Source organism: Perissodus microlepis, chromosome 14 (genome assembly GCF_051167445.1).
Source record: "Perissodus microlepis isolate ML-2025 ecotype Zambia chromosome 14, ASM5116744v1, whole genome shotgun sequence".
Taxonomy (NCBI): Eukaryota; Metazoa; Chordata; class Actinopteri; order Cichliformes; family Cichlidae; genus Perissodus; species Perissodus microlepis.
This window is the reverse complement of record NC_140474.1, coordinates 38,585,787-38,597,424: the sequence shown is the minus strand read 5'-3', so window position 1 is coordinate 38,597,424 and position 11,638 is coordinate 38,585,787. Positions and strand designations below refer to the sequence as shown.

The window sequence follows — 11,638 nt, the reverse complement described above, 5'->3', positions numbered from 1 at the left end:
GAGCAAATACTTTTTCACAGCACAGTAACTTTATTGCTTCTTGATGACGACCTTTTGTTTTGAACAGTCGGCGCCGTGGGAAAATTACTGAGTACAACAGTATTCTATGTTATAAAGAAATTAAAGCTGAAAACAAATATGGCTAACGTGACCTCTCATTGTCTCAGGAGGTTTAAATTAGATATGCAACAAAAACCTAGAAAAAGAACATTGCATCATATATCCAGTGTTCATGGAATTCAGAGTGAAGACTGCTGCATGTAAGGCAGGTGTGCAGTCTGTAGGCAAAATGAGATAATACTTAGACAATCACTGTAAAAATCATTAACACATTGTGATATATGGGGGGGTACAGCATGTTGCAGCGTAAACCTTCTATGTGCCGCCAACCTGACGTCTGTGAGCTGATGAGTCCTGATCAGTAAAACCAACTCATCAGTGTGCTTTCAGATACTTAAAGTGATCGTGACATACAGACTCCATAAATATAACAGAGGTGCTCTAATAATCAATCTACTGTCAATATTACATAATGATCTAAATCCAGAAAGTCAGAACAACGTAACAGGACGAAGGTCGTCACCACAGCATGACAGAGTCTTCATCATTACAAAAACTGGAAACGTTTCTAATCACGTGTGTTTTCTTGTTGATGATGCGTGTCCAGCTTTGGGGAGTCGCCCTCTTCAAGCATCGCTCACAGGAATGAAGCTCACAGTTCATCCCCATCATCGGCTTCCAGCAGGGATGCACTGGTCTGTCTGAGAGCTCATACAGGAAGCTTCCTTTGTGTCGCTTTTTTATTCTCCTTGAACTTACAGCTCCGCATCACACCATCACTGAACGTCGACTAATGTGAGAAAACATAAATGTCAATCTCTGACACACATCAGTAAGTACGGTATGGATATCAGTGCATCCCTGTGGCCAGCAAAGCACTACAAAAGACAACAGTGCATGCTTTAAGAATCAGAGCAGGACAGTGAAAACGTGCAGGCACTGGAGCTGCAGTCATATTAAAACCACACACACGCCACATGTGCATTACTACCAGTGTTAAAGAACACACTCCTGAAGCCCAGTGTGTGGATCAAATATGCTCTCTCTGCTAATGAGGAAGCAAGCAGGCCTCCACAGCTGGACGTCACCTCTTCTTTCGTGATGGCAACAGATGGGTGTGCCAAAGTGAACATAAGCGTGAACTGAAATTTTGCAGACAGTCCGCCTTAATGAACAGCGCTCGTCTTTGGCACCGTCGAAACGAGAAGATGCTGTGTGAGTTACGACAGCAGATGTGGATGAAACGGTCTGAGCTTTGGGAACAAATGATTAGACGAAGGCAGAATTTTAGCGGCAGTACTGACAGACTGATATCAGCCAGCACTGGTGCTGTTAAGTGTTGACAACGATGTCTGAAGGCCACTGCGTGTTTCTTACTGAACGTGGCTCAGGTTCCACGAGGTTCTCTGCGTGAGAACGCACAGGAACCGAGACAGCGGGGACTCTCAGTGAGCGGATAATAGCAGCCAGTTTAGCAGCTTTCTACAACCCTGACCACAGGTCCTGACCTCATGCAGCAAACAGTCAGCAGATCAACATTAGATGGAGCTCAGGTTGCGACTGCCTGCATGCTCTGGAGCCCCGCTGTCAGCCAGGAAGACCTATCTGGCGTCATTGAGTTGCCGGGCCACCGTCAGGATCTCCTTGGCTCCTTTGCTGAGCAGTAAGTCGGCCAGGTCGACGCCGAGCTTCTCGGCCTCGTCCTGGACGCTACCTGGGATCTCGTTGGCCGTGACTCCCACTCGCTGGACCTGCTCGTCCACCTTTTCTGAGCTCTGTGGCAGAAACGCACGTTATTATGAAAACAGGTTCCTATGTGCAACGAAGGTAACGTGGCAGAAACACACACGCAGCTCTTACCTGGGTCCCCACAGCGATGCTGACCTGCATGGTTTCCTTCAGGCTGTTTGAGCCATCCAGACTGTATACCGCCCCCGTCAGGTACAGCTGGAAAAACATACAGGATTTCTCCGGGTTACTCACACGTTCAAACAACAAGCTTTTAAAATCAGATGAGAGCGGGCCGCTGCTGCAGAATCAAATAGGTACCAGTACAGGACTTGGTTTGTCTCCATATTCATGCGACTGCTAATGATTTAAGGATATTGATCAGTCACAGTTAAACTTCTGATTATCATATCCCTGCATTTATAGTTCAGTCATCTTGCTGCTGAGGCCCAGCATGCAGCGCCCATCAGCTGTGACCTGAAGCACACCACTGCATCAACAGAACCTAAAACACTGTGAAGCCACAGCAGATACAACAGAGCAGCTTTCTTTGATGAGTTAAACTGAGCAGGAACCATAGCAGCACACACGGTTACGCTGTTTGGTATCATCACTTGTGTATTAGGGGCGATTGTGGCTCAAGAGTTGGGAGTTTGCCTTATAATCGGAAGGTTGCCGGTTCGAGCCCCGGCTTGGACAGTCCCAGTCCTTGGGCAAGACACTTCACCCGTTGCCGCCTGGTGGTGGTCAGAGGGGCCGCGGCGCCAGTGTCCGGCAGCCTCGCCTCTGTCAGTGCGCCCCAGGGTGGCTGTGGCTACAATGTAGCTGCCATCACCTGTGTGTGAATGACTGGTTGTGTAAAGCGCTATACAAATACAGGCCATTTACCATTTATTATTGATACTTGTGGCCATTAGTATAAAATATGAGTATTTGTCACTTGGTACCAATAGTCTGTTTGTTGAGACACAGCAGAGTGGCAGGAAATACTCCCACAGCTGCTACGAGTGGCAGATAAAGTGTGTACAGGGCTGGATGTGTAGCTAACAAGAGCGCGATGTATAACAGTGCTGAGCCACAGTCACTAACACTCTTACCTGGGAGTCCTTTACTTGGGTGTGCACAGCCACTGGGACACTACAGCCACCCTCCTGCAAAAATAACACACAAATAAATGATAGAGTCATCACAGATTCACACAAAATGAACACAAGTGTGTGTGTGTGTGTGTATACCAGGCGTCTGAGGAAGGCTCTTTCAGCTATGCAGCGCAGCACAGTGTCAGGGTCATGAAGGATGGACACCATCTCTAGGATGTCTGCATCGCTGGCCCGAACCTCCACTGCCAGGGCCCCCTTAAAAACACACATGCACCTTATTGGGAGCCATGAACAACCACCCGTCCTGTGGATTCCTGACCTTTCCACTCGGCAGTTCCTACCTGTCCCACAGCATACATACAGTCTTCGGGCTCCAGGATCTACCAGGGGGAAAGAATCACACTGTAAGACTAGAAGTGCCACCCACAGGCTTCATATAACCACACAGTGTACCTGGCTGATGCGGCTTTCCCAGCCCATCCTCCTGAGGCCGGCAGCCGCCAGGATAATGGCGGCAAAGTCATTCTTCTCATCCAGCTTCTTCAGCCGTGTATTCAGGTTCCCACGCTGAACACTGCAGCTCAGGAAAAGCCCACCAAACCCAGAAACTGCCCACTCAAAACCCACTGGATAATGGCCGTCATCATCATCAACACAAGCGCAGTGTGATCACAGTTTGGGACTGTTAGCAGCTGGATATATTTCCTAAACATCAGCTGATGTTAGCCTCTAGCTTGGCCCTCTTTGTGTGTACTTGTTTAGCCCGACTCTGTTCACACACTAGTCAAAACCAGTTTGTGAGTGTTTGTGACCTGGACTCCAGCTTCTGTAATAAAAATAGTATTCGGTAACACTACGCAGTAACCACACGTGAGAAAATGATCATTTACCCAGAAGATTATGGCTGCTTGTGGTGTAGTAACATCCAGGTAATTATTGTCCTTCTAATTAGCCATTATGGTGTTGAGACAGCAGAAAGTTGTGTGTATGGGGAGCTGGTTTCCTCTGTGCAAACAGCTGATAAACACAGGAACAGCGCGACTGCTCTCAGGAAGGATACGATGTCTTTGAAGTCCAGGTGGGGGAACCTCTTCTTCAGCTGAGCAGCTCGGCGCAGCGAGCTGGTGCCAATCACACTGCACAAACGAAGTCGAGTGTGTTAGCCGTGAGGAAAGCGTAAGCAGATATAAGAATGCATCAATCAGGTCCCTCTGACTGCACCTGTTCTCTGGCAGCGTGTCCAGAGTCTTCCCTGCATGGCTCGGATGTAGGACCACTGCATCGTGGGGGTTTTCTCTCCTGTAAGACGCACAGATGACAACCACAAATGCTGCAACGATCTATGACCCCAAGCATTATTTGACTTATTGTCCCAACAAAGGACGAGCTGGTGCTCCGCACACTGCGTGGCACCTTTGGTACACCTAATCCTCGAAATAACTTGTTTTTCATCGATTTTAAACTGGCACAATGTAACTGCACACACTATACCAGGGGTGCCCAGTCCCCGAGAGTTACCGTCCTGCAGCTTTTAGATGCATCTTTGTTCTGAGACACCTCAATCAAATGAATGGCTTGTTATCAGGCCTTTGCCACACTTGATGGCATGCTGAAGAGGTAATCAAACCATTTGATTCGGCTGTGCTGGAGTAGGGATGCATCTAAAAGCTGCAGGACAGTAGCTCTCGAAGACTGGGATTGGGCCCCTTGTACTATACCCTTCACCCTGTGAATCAAAAGCATGAAGTGGAGCCTTGGAGTCATAAAAGGTTATCTAAGAGCAGAACGTATTCGATTACCCGTGTGAAGACCACGAGGTGCCGGGTGTACTGAAATTGTTCTGAAAAGAGTAAATGCATCCAAAGTAACTGTAAGAGTCAGAAGTGTGTGAGTGACTCACTTCAGCACAGCTCCGATGGTGAACCCCGGAGGCAGAGTGGTGGGAAGGTCTTTGAGGGAGTGAACAACCAGGTCGACCCTGAAGCACACACAGGATATGCACTCGCATGTATGAGCTCCACAATGCAGCCATTTACGCAGCAACCAGAGCCCACCTGCTACATCTGAGGCTCTGCATGCACTTCACATGCTCCTGTGGACTAACACCACACAGCTTTTCTGTATTTTCTGTTGCAAAACTCTTGAAACTAGCAGGTTCCTATACTGGTATTAGGCTGCTTCTTTTAACCATTAAAATGTGCACATTTTACAGGCTGCTGAGTAACTATTCGAGCTGAGCGCTTCTTTTTTTTTTTGCCTGTCCCGTTTGGCTCTTTTGCCATCAGAATTATTGTCTAAAGGCAAAGAAAGATGCCCAACAGATTTACTTTACCAAACTGACCATCCCAGCCTTGCCGTAATGGTCCATTTGATTCACCTTTTATTGTTTATTTTATTTTCACTTGCTGAATACGGGACAGACTTGACTGGGGGAAAGAAAGAGGGAAAGAGAAACAGCTGAGAAGAGGGACAAGGGCAAAAAACAAAAACCAACAGAATGGGCAGAAAAAAAAAAAATGCATCTATCGATCACCTGGATCACCTGTTGAGAAAGAAAAAAGAAAACAAGCAGAAGAGAACAAGAGTAATAGAATAAACAACATCACGATGATATATGGGAATAACTGTAAATACTAAATATTAAACATTATTGTGCAGCACGTAAGATCGACAGCGCACAGTGTGCTTTGAGGTAGGAGCCAAAAAGGGTGTAGTTTGTGTGTGTGAGCACCCGTGTGTACACCTGTGAGCATGGACGCGCTTGTTTTTAAAAGGTTCCTTCATGTAATGATCTGCTAGAGGGTGTGGGGGGGGCCACAGCCCCGTCCTCCAGGGCATGAAGCAGGTATGGAGGAGATCAAAACTCCAGACATCCAGAGGCCCTCAGAACACAAGAGACCAAGGAAGACCAACAGAGGGGCAGCCGCGCCACTGTCCCAGAAAGAGCTGAGGAGAGCCCCAGATGAGGGGTCATTCAGCAGCCGCAGAGCAGAAGCCAGGGGGGGTTGCAGTGACGCGCCCGGGAGCTCCGCCGGCAGCCAGCTGTGCCTGAGTGACCGAGCCCCAGGCTGAGAGGCCGAGGGCACCCCACCCCCGAAGTGGCCCGAGCGAGCCCCAGGCTCCAGGCCCTGACAAGCAGCCACCAAGGAGTGAGCCGGTGTGTACCTGGACGCCCACCCCCGGACACAAAGAACCACCAATGCACCGATGTCTGAGGGCGTCTGCCACTGGCAGGGGAAGTGGTGGGGGGAGATAGGCCTCCATACCTTGGAGGGCCTGAGATGTCCCCAGAGAGGTGGCGTCTGATACCCAACCTGACATATGGACACAGACATACAGGCACACACAGATACAAACATCCATTCCCACCCTCATGCTCTCATATGCAATTACTCAACACTCACCCAACGTGGAGACAGACATAAAGAGACGCTGTACACACAATCACACTCCCCAAGCGTACTCTAAGCCCCAGGTCTAGGTACCCTTGCCCCTGGAGGGGGAAACTGCACCCAGACCCAGGTGGTGTTACCCTTTTCCCTGCGGAGGGGAGAGGCAGACCGCCCCGACTCCGCAGCAGCAGGGAGGCCCCACACTCCAGACCGCAGTCGGACGGCCAACTCCTCCTTCTAGCCCCCCACTCCAGCAGGCTGCAGAGAACGGGGGTGTGAGAAGACTCCAAACCTCCCTCCACCCGCTCATATGTAGTGTTGATGCATGTGTGTTCTAAGGTGCATTTAAAACCCAGGAGGGCATGGAGCTACCTGCCAGAGAGCAGCAGGTAAGCGCATAGCCCCTCCTGATAGCCCTCAGTGTCTACGTGTATTTAAAATTGAGAGGTGGGCAACGACGCCAGGGGTGAGGTTGTACACCCTGATGGTCTTTTGGAGTCCGTGTAGCGTGCCCACCCCCAAGATCCTATATGTATGTGTTATGAGAGTGTGAGTAATGTGAATGTCTAAGTTGTGAGATAAAATTGAGGCACAGGCAGCCAGAAGGGGACAGAGGGGGGGGGGTGCCTCCTCTGCACCCTGGTGACACACCCCTACTCCAAGGCCCTGCATGTGTGGGTGGTTGTGGTGGAGCAGGAAGAGGGAGGCAGCTGGAGATGGGGAGGGAAGGAAGGGAGGGGCAAGTGACCCCTCCCTGGGGCCAGCTCCCCCGCTGACCCCAGTAGGCACCCCCATACTCCGCGACCCGCCAGGGAAAGGGGGCCCAGGCCCATCCAGACCGGGGCCCAGTGCAGCAGCGCCGCCCGGCCCCACAGAGCCCGGGACAGTCCACCCAACCCCACCACAGAGAAAACTGCACCCACCCCACCATCTACTCATCTTCCAGACTACATAAGACAATAGACGCCCAGGCTGAGATCTTCCTCCACCTCTCCTGTATCTCCCCCTCCTGCAGAGAGAGTTCCCGAAGAGAGGAGCGCTCCTGCAAGATCTGACAACGTCCCTCACCAGTTGAAGAGCCCCCCAGGTGGCTCGACGCACCGGCGGCACCCTGCGCCAGGGCCGGGCCGAGCTGAGCGCTTCTGAAGAAGAGAAAATAGGAAGGAAGTGTGAAGCAGTGTCAGAGGTCACACTTACTCATTCCTCTCCAGTGCATTCTCCAGCTCTTTGGTGAACAAGCTCTTCTCACCAATCTGCAGGAGACAGATTCCCATTAACTGCTTCACATTTATCAAGAACCTCTTTTTTCTTCAAGTCATAATTCCATGCAGCGTTTGGTCTGCACTGTTGCTCATGAAGCAGTGACCTCATGTTAGTGCTGACAAGATTGTGTAGGTGGCAGCAGTCATGTCCGTTACACTTCCTGAAAGCCTTACCTTTGACAAAGCAGTATCGAGGATTTTGTCTCCTGTTGTTGACATGGCAACTGGAACACAAAAGATTAGATCATGAGACGAGCTGACAGAAACTCATGCTGCACTTTTCCCACCCTATAAGACAGGGCAGTGAACGCACCGTCTAAGGCAACGGACTGGAAACTAGTAACAAATGTAAAGACACAAAATGTTACCATTTATCCTGTTTGTCTACACAATGGTGCTGTTAGTAATTTAGCTTTTAGGAACAAGTTTCAAATCCTCAAATTTGAGAACTTTTTTCTGAGCATCAAAAACCTGAAAAATACTGGCTCTCCCTCCTGAGAGGGATCCCTGTGAGCACTAAGCAGCAGGCATTTATGCAATATTTGGACATCATGTAAAGCCATTTTGTTCCTGCTGAACAGCTTTAATGCTGACTTCTTGCAGTGGGAGGGTGGACGAAAACAGAAAAAGTAGAGTTGCTGAATTTGGTAGCAGACTTACAGGTGGTGGTATCGATTAAATGTGCAGATCCATATAAAGACTGCTGCATCCGTTTTGTGTTGGTTCAGTCTCCAGAAAAAGAAAAAACCCAGGAGAAAGTACTGAACATGAAAGTGGGCTGACTGTCTGCAAACACTGAAATACTTTTCTACGTTTTAGTTATTGCTTTCTAAAAAGTTACAATTCCTCTTTATTCCTTTTTATTTTAATCAGAATTAAAAAAGAAGAATAAAACTGGCATTTTAAACATGGTAATATTCTGGGCCAATCAAAATCACTATCAGTGCATGCTGCCTTTTAATAGGACGATATATTCAAAATCACTGCTTGTTCTATGTAATATGATGGATTTACTTTTTTCAATAATTCCTGGTTTTTAGTTTCCATCTGTGGCTAAGAGGCGCAGGAACAGTCTAACTGGACTGCTGCTCACGTTCAGGTTCAGTGACGTTTTTCTGGAAACACACGAGGTCACCAGCTGCTTTGAACAAAGACACAAACTTCAGTGTGTTCAGTGCGGTGAGGATGGAGTGACAGCGTGGACAGATTCTGACTCAATTTTAAGACTTAAGCTGTAAGAACATGTGTGTAATCCATTTACTCTGCACTCTGATCAGGAACAGAAACATGGAGACAGAGCTACAAACGCTGCACAGACAGAGGGGCTGCCTTCTTACCGATTTCTAAGTGGATGTCAGGGTACAGCTCTTTCAACGTTTCGGCCACGCTGTCCGTCTGGATGCGAGCCAGCTGCAACAGAAGATCAACTCATTGCGTTCACTGTCCTTTCACACTTATTAAATCAGCAGAACAGAGCAGATGACAGACAGTTATCATAAAAACACACTCGTCAGGCAGGATTGTTTTATCTCTGTGGAAAGGAGGTCCAGACGGCTTTCAAATCAGATAATTCACAACCGACACTCGGGGATCTGTAAGTTCAGCTTTAGAGTCAAACCTGCCTGAATTTGAAGCTCCTGATTGGATAATAATGTAATACTCACCTGGCTCTTGCGAGTTCCCACTCGAATGACTCGGCTAACTTTGCCGTTTCCATCCTGCTGGAACATAAAACCAGATCAGCCACAAGATTTTACAAACACTCGCTCACTTGCAAGATGTATTCCTCATATGTTCAATCAGCACAACACAGTTACACTTTCTGACTTAAAATACGAATGAATGATCCCTCTCTGCTGGCCTCACCCTGATGTACTTGTAAGGTCCTTCCTCCATGATCCACACTGAGCTTCTGCACTGTAGAGGCTATTGTGTGCGCTGTGTGTCTGGGACTGACTGCTGCGTCCTGGTAAGGAGCTTTGCTGAGGTCATATAGCCTCTTGATACTAAACAGTGTCCTTTCTTACTGGACCCAGCTGACTCCTCCCCCACTAAGGACCTCCACCTCTAGTATCTCTGGTTCCCACAGATAAGTGTGTCTTTTCAATGAGTCCGTTACAAAAGGCAGTTTAGGAGGGTCCTGGTTACAGGGTGTGGTCACAGGGAAGAGTGTGAGTGGAAACGTTCCTCTTCAAACACAGTTACAGAAATATCCAGATAACACTGCTGGCTGTTTTTAATCAGGGACACACAAGGCTGAAATAAATGCAAAGATGCAAACACTGCTCAGAGTAAAAACTGATCTTAAACGCGTCCCTGGAAGTCTTTATTTCCTTGTGATCCTGGTCAGACTTGGCCTACAGTTTAATAGCAGTGGCCGAGTAAAACAAAGTAATACTTACGGGAGTATTTCCGTATTTGCTAATATGCTGTAGTTTAAAACTAAAAATGCTGTTTAATAAAAATAAATGATAATCTTGAACAGCACCAGCACACCAGATGTTTGATTTGACTGTTGTTGTTCTTTTGACTAGATGACTTATTATACACGTTTTAATTATTAATGAAAATCACTGATAATTCACTAATTTCTGTACGCGCTACATGCAGATTACATCGTTAAAATATTATTCTTACTATTAAATCTGAATTATTTGTAACATTTATTTTTCACCTGACCCGTGCACGTCTCAGACATAACCCTGGGTATTACGAAGGGTAAAACAAAGACTGAATTTCCAGCCGTCTGTCCGAAAACTGCATCCAAAAATCGATTAATTTGTCATGTATTTACTCAGCGCCTTCATAAACATACCTGTTATAGTGTAGCCGATGTTAGCAGGTGGCAAACATCCATTCGGCACCAGTGACATAATAGCTAAGTGTCATTTTAATAAAATGCTGAACTTTTAAATGCGTTCACCTCCAAGTTTATCAACGCAACTCTGAGGCAGGAGCAAAATCAGTGCTGCCCATTTCACGAGGGAGGAATGTAAAAGCTAAACAGCTAGCTTAAGTGAACTCAGTATCAGTGTCTCTGAGTGACTTCAGTCTGAGAGGGGAAAACAGTGGCGGTGGGGTTTTTCGGTGTCAATAGCTAACACGCTGAACTCTAACGTTAGCAAATGAACAAGCAGGCAGCCTGTAAGGTTAGCGTTCAGTGTTTCGGTGTCAGCAGTCAGCACTCTGTTTGGCGGCCTGCTTCTAACCAACGCTGATCTTAACCTTCCCAAATCAAACTAAAACGTTTAGCTTTTTGCAGCTACTGTCTGTCACGTTTGACACCGCCCCCTGTCCAATAGAGAGCAGAATCCGCAGACAAGCACAAACGTCAGCCAATCAACGAGCCCTACGTGATGACGAAATTTACACACAACTCGTGAACGCTGAATGAGCAGCAAGTCCACCGGGAAAAGCTGACAGAACAGTGAAGAAAACCTACCTGAGAACTAGCTTCTTCCGACATGTCGGTGATTCGGTTGACTCCGCCGGTGTTGCGCGAATCAGCAGCGTGTTTTTCTGGACACAGAGACTATTAGAGACACCTAAACTCCTTCATGAGCTCCGAGCACTCGTCTCAAACAGCTCCGCGTATGAATGAGCGTGGTGGCTATGATGTCATCGGACCGGCTAGAGGTCATTTCCTGGTCCCGCCTGTCCTTTCTGCTTCTGCGGGCGTGGGTGCTCACATCCACGACTTCAAGTGTGACTATGTTGGAAGTTTAAAAGAAACAAAATTGTTATTGTTTAAGAAGGGAAAGCGCAATAATTGACTTCCGGCTGCTAAATATCCGCCAGTAGTATTAGAATGATTACTTTAAAAGCTGACGTCTTGTGTCATGTTTTTGTGATCTGACGACGTGGCCATAAAAACCTGTCTGTCAACTTTGGACTTTTATGCCAACTACCCTACACACCTGTAGGCTTATCCAGTGCGTCAGTGAATTCACAATGTCGGAGGCAGGACTGGGAGTAAATATATTACACGCATATTCTTACATTGTTACTGTATAATTTAATGGAACAGTGAAATATCTGTTGATTGAAAAAACCAACATCCTCCGCACTGAGATAAATACAGGATCGCGCGTGTTCC

At 47.6% G+C, this 11,638-nt stretch overlaps 1 protein-coding gene across 7 annotated transcripts; it reads right to left on the bottom strand.

Annotated features, from left to right (window-relative positions):
• Nucleotides 1-7: 7 nt before the first annotated feature.
• LOC146374416 (porphobilinogen deaminase-like) lies at nucleotides 8-11,255 on the bottom strand. 7 transcript variants are annotated; one of them, XM_084950539.1, is made up of 15 exons: nucleotides 10,358-10,921; nucleotides 9,409-9,682; nucleotides 9,207-9,263; nucleotides 8,880-8,952; nucleotides 7,717-7,766; nucleotides 7,478-7,533; nucleotides 4,789-4,866; nucleotides 4,110-4,187; nucleotides 3,949-4,024; nucleotides 3,342-3,455; nucleotides 3,230-3,268; nucleotides 3,024-3,143; nucleotides 2,886-2,939; nucleotides 1,921-2,007; nucleotides 8-1,835 (listed from the first exon to the last, which is right to left on the bottom strand). In XM_084950539.1, exons 2-15 carry the CDS (start codon nucleotides 9,436-9,438, stop codon nucleotides 1,662-1,664), a joined length of 1,086 nt encoding a protein of 361 aa, XP_084806665.1. In that variant the 5' UTR covers nucleotides 9,439-9,682; nucleotides 10,358-10,921; the 3' UTR covers nucleotides 8-1,661. The 7 variants fall into 7 exon arrangements, with proteins under 7 accessions (XP_084806665.1, XP_084806667.1, XP_084806668.1 ...); XM_084950541.1 differs by lacking the exons at nucleotides 9,409-9,682; nucleotides 10,358-10,921 and adding an exon at nucleotides 10,985-11,255; XM_084950542.1 differs by lacking the exons at nucleotides 9,409-9,682; nucleotides 10,358-10,921 and adding an exon at nucleotides 10,985-11,254 and having other exon boundaries at nucleotides 9,207-9,260.
• Nucleotides 11,256-11,638: the final 383 nt, after the last annotated feature.

Coding starts and splice junctions, on each gene's coding strand:
- LOC146374416 (XM_084950539.1), bottom strand. CDS start 9,438: ATGGAGGAAGGACCTTACAAGTACATCAGG. Junction 4,867..7,477: donor AATGCACTGGAGAGGAATGA/GTAAGTGTGACC, acceptor TGTGTGCTTCAG/GGTCGACCTGGTTGTTCACT. Junction 3,269..3,341: donor GGGAAAGCCGCATCAGCCAG/GTACACTGTGTG, acceptor TCCCCCTGGTAG/ATCCTGGAGCCCGAAGACTG.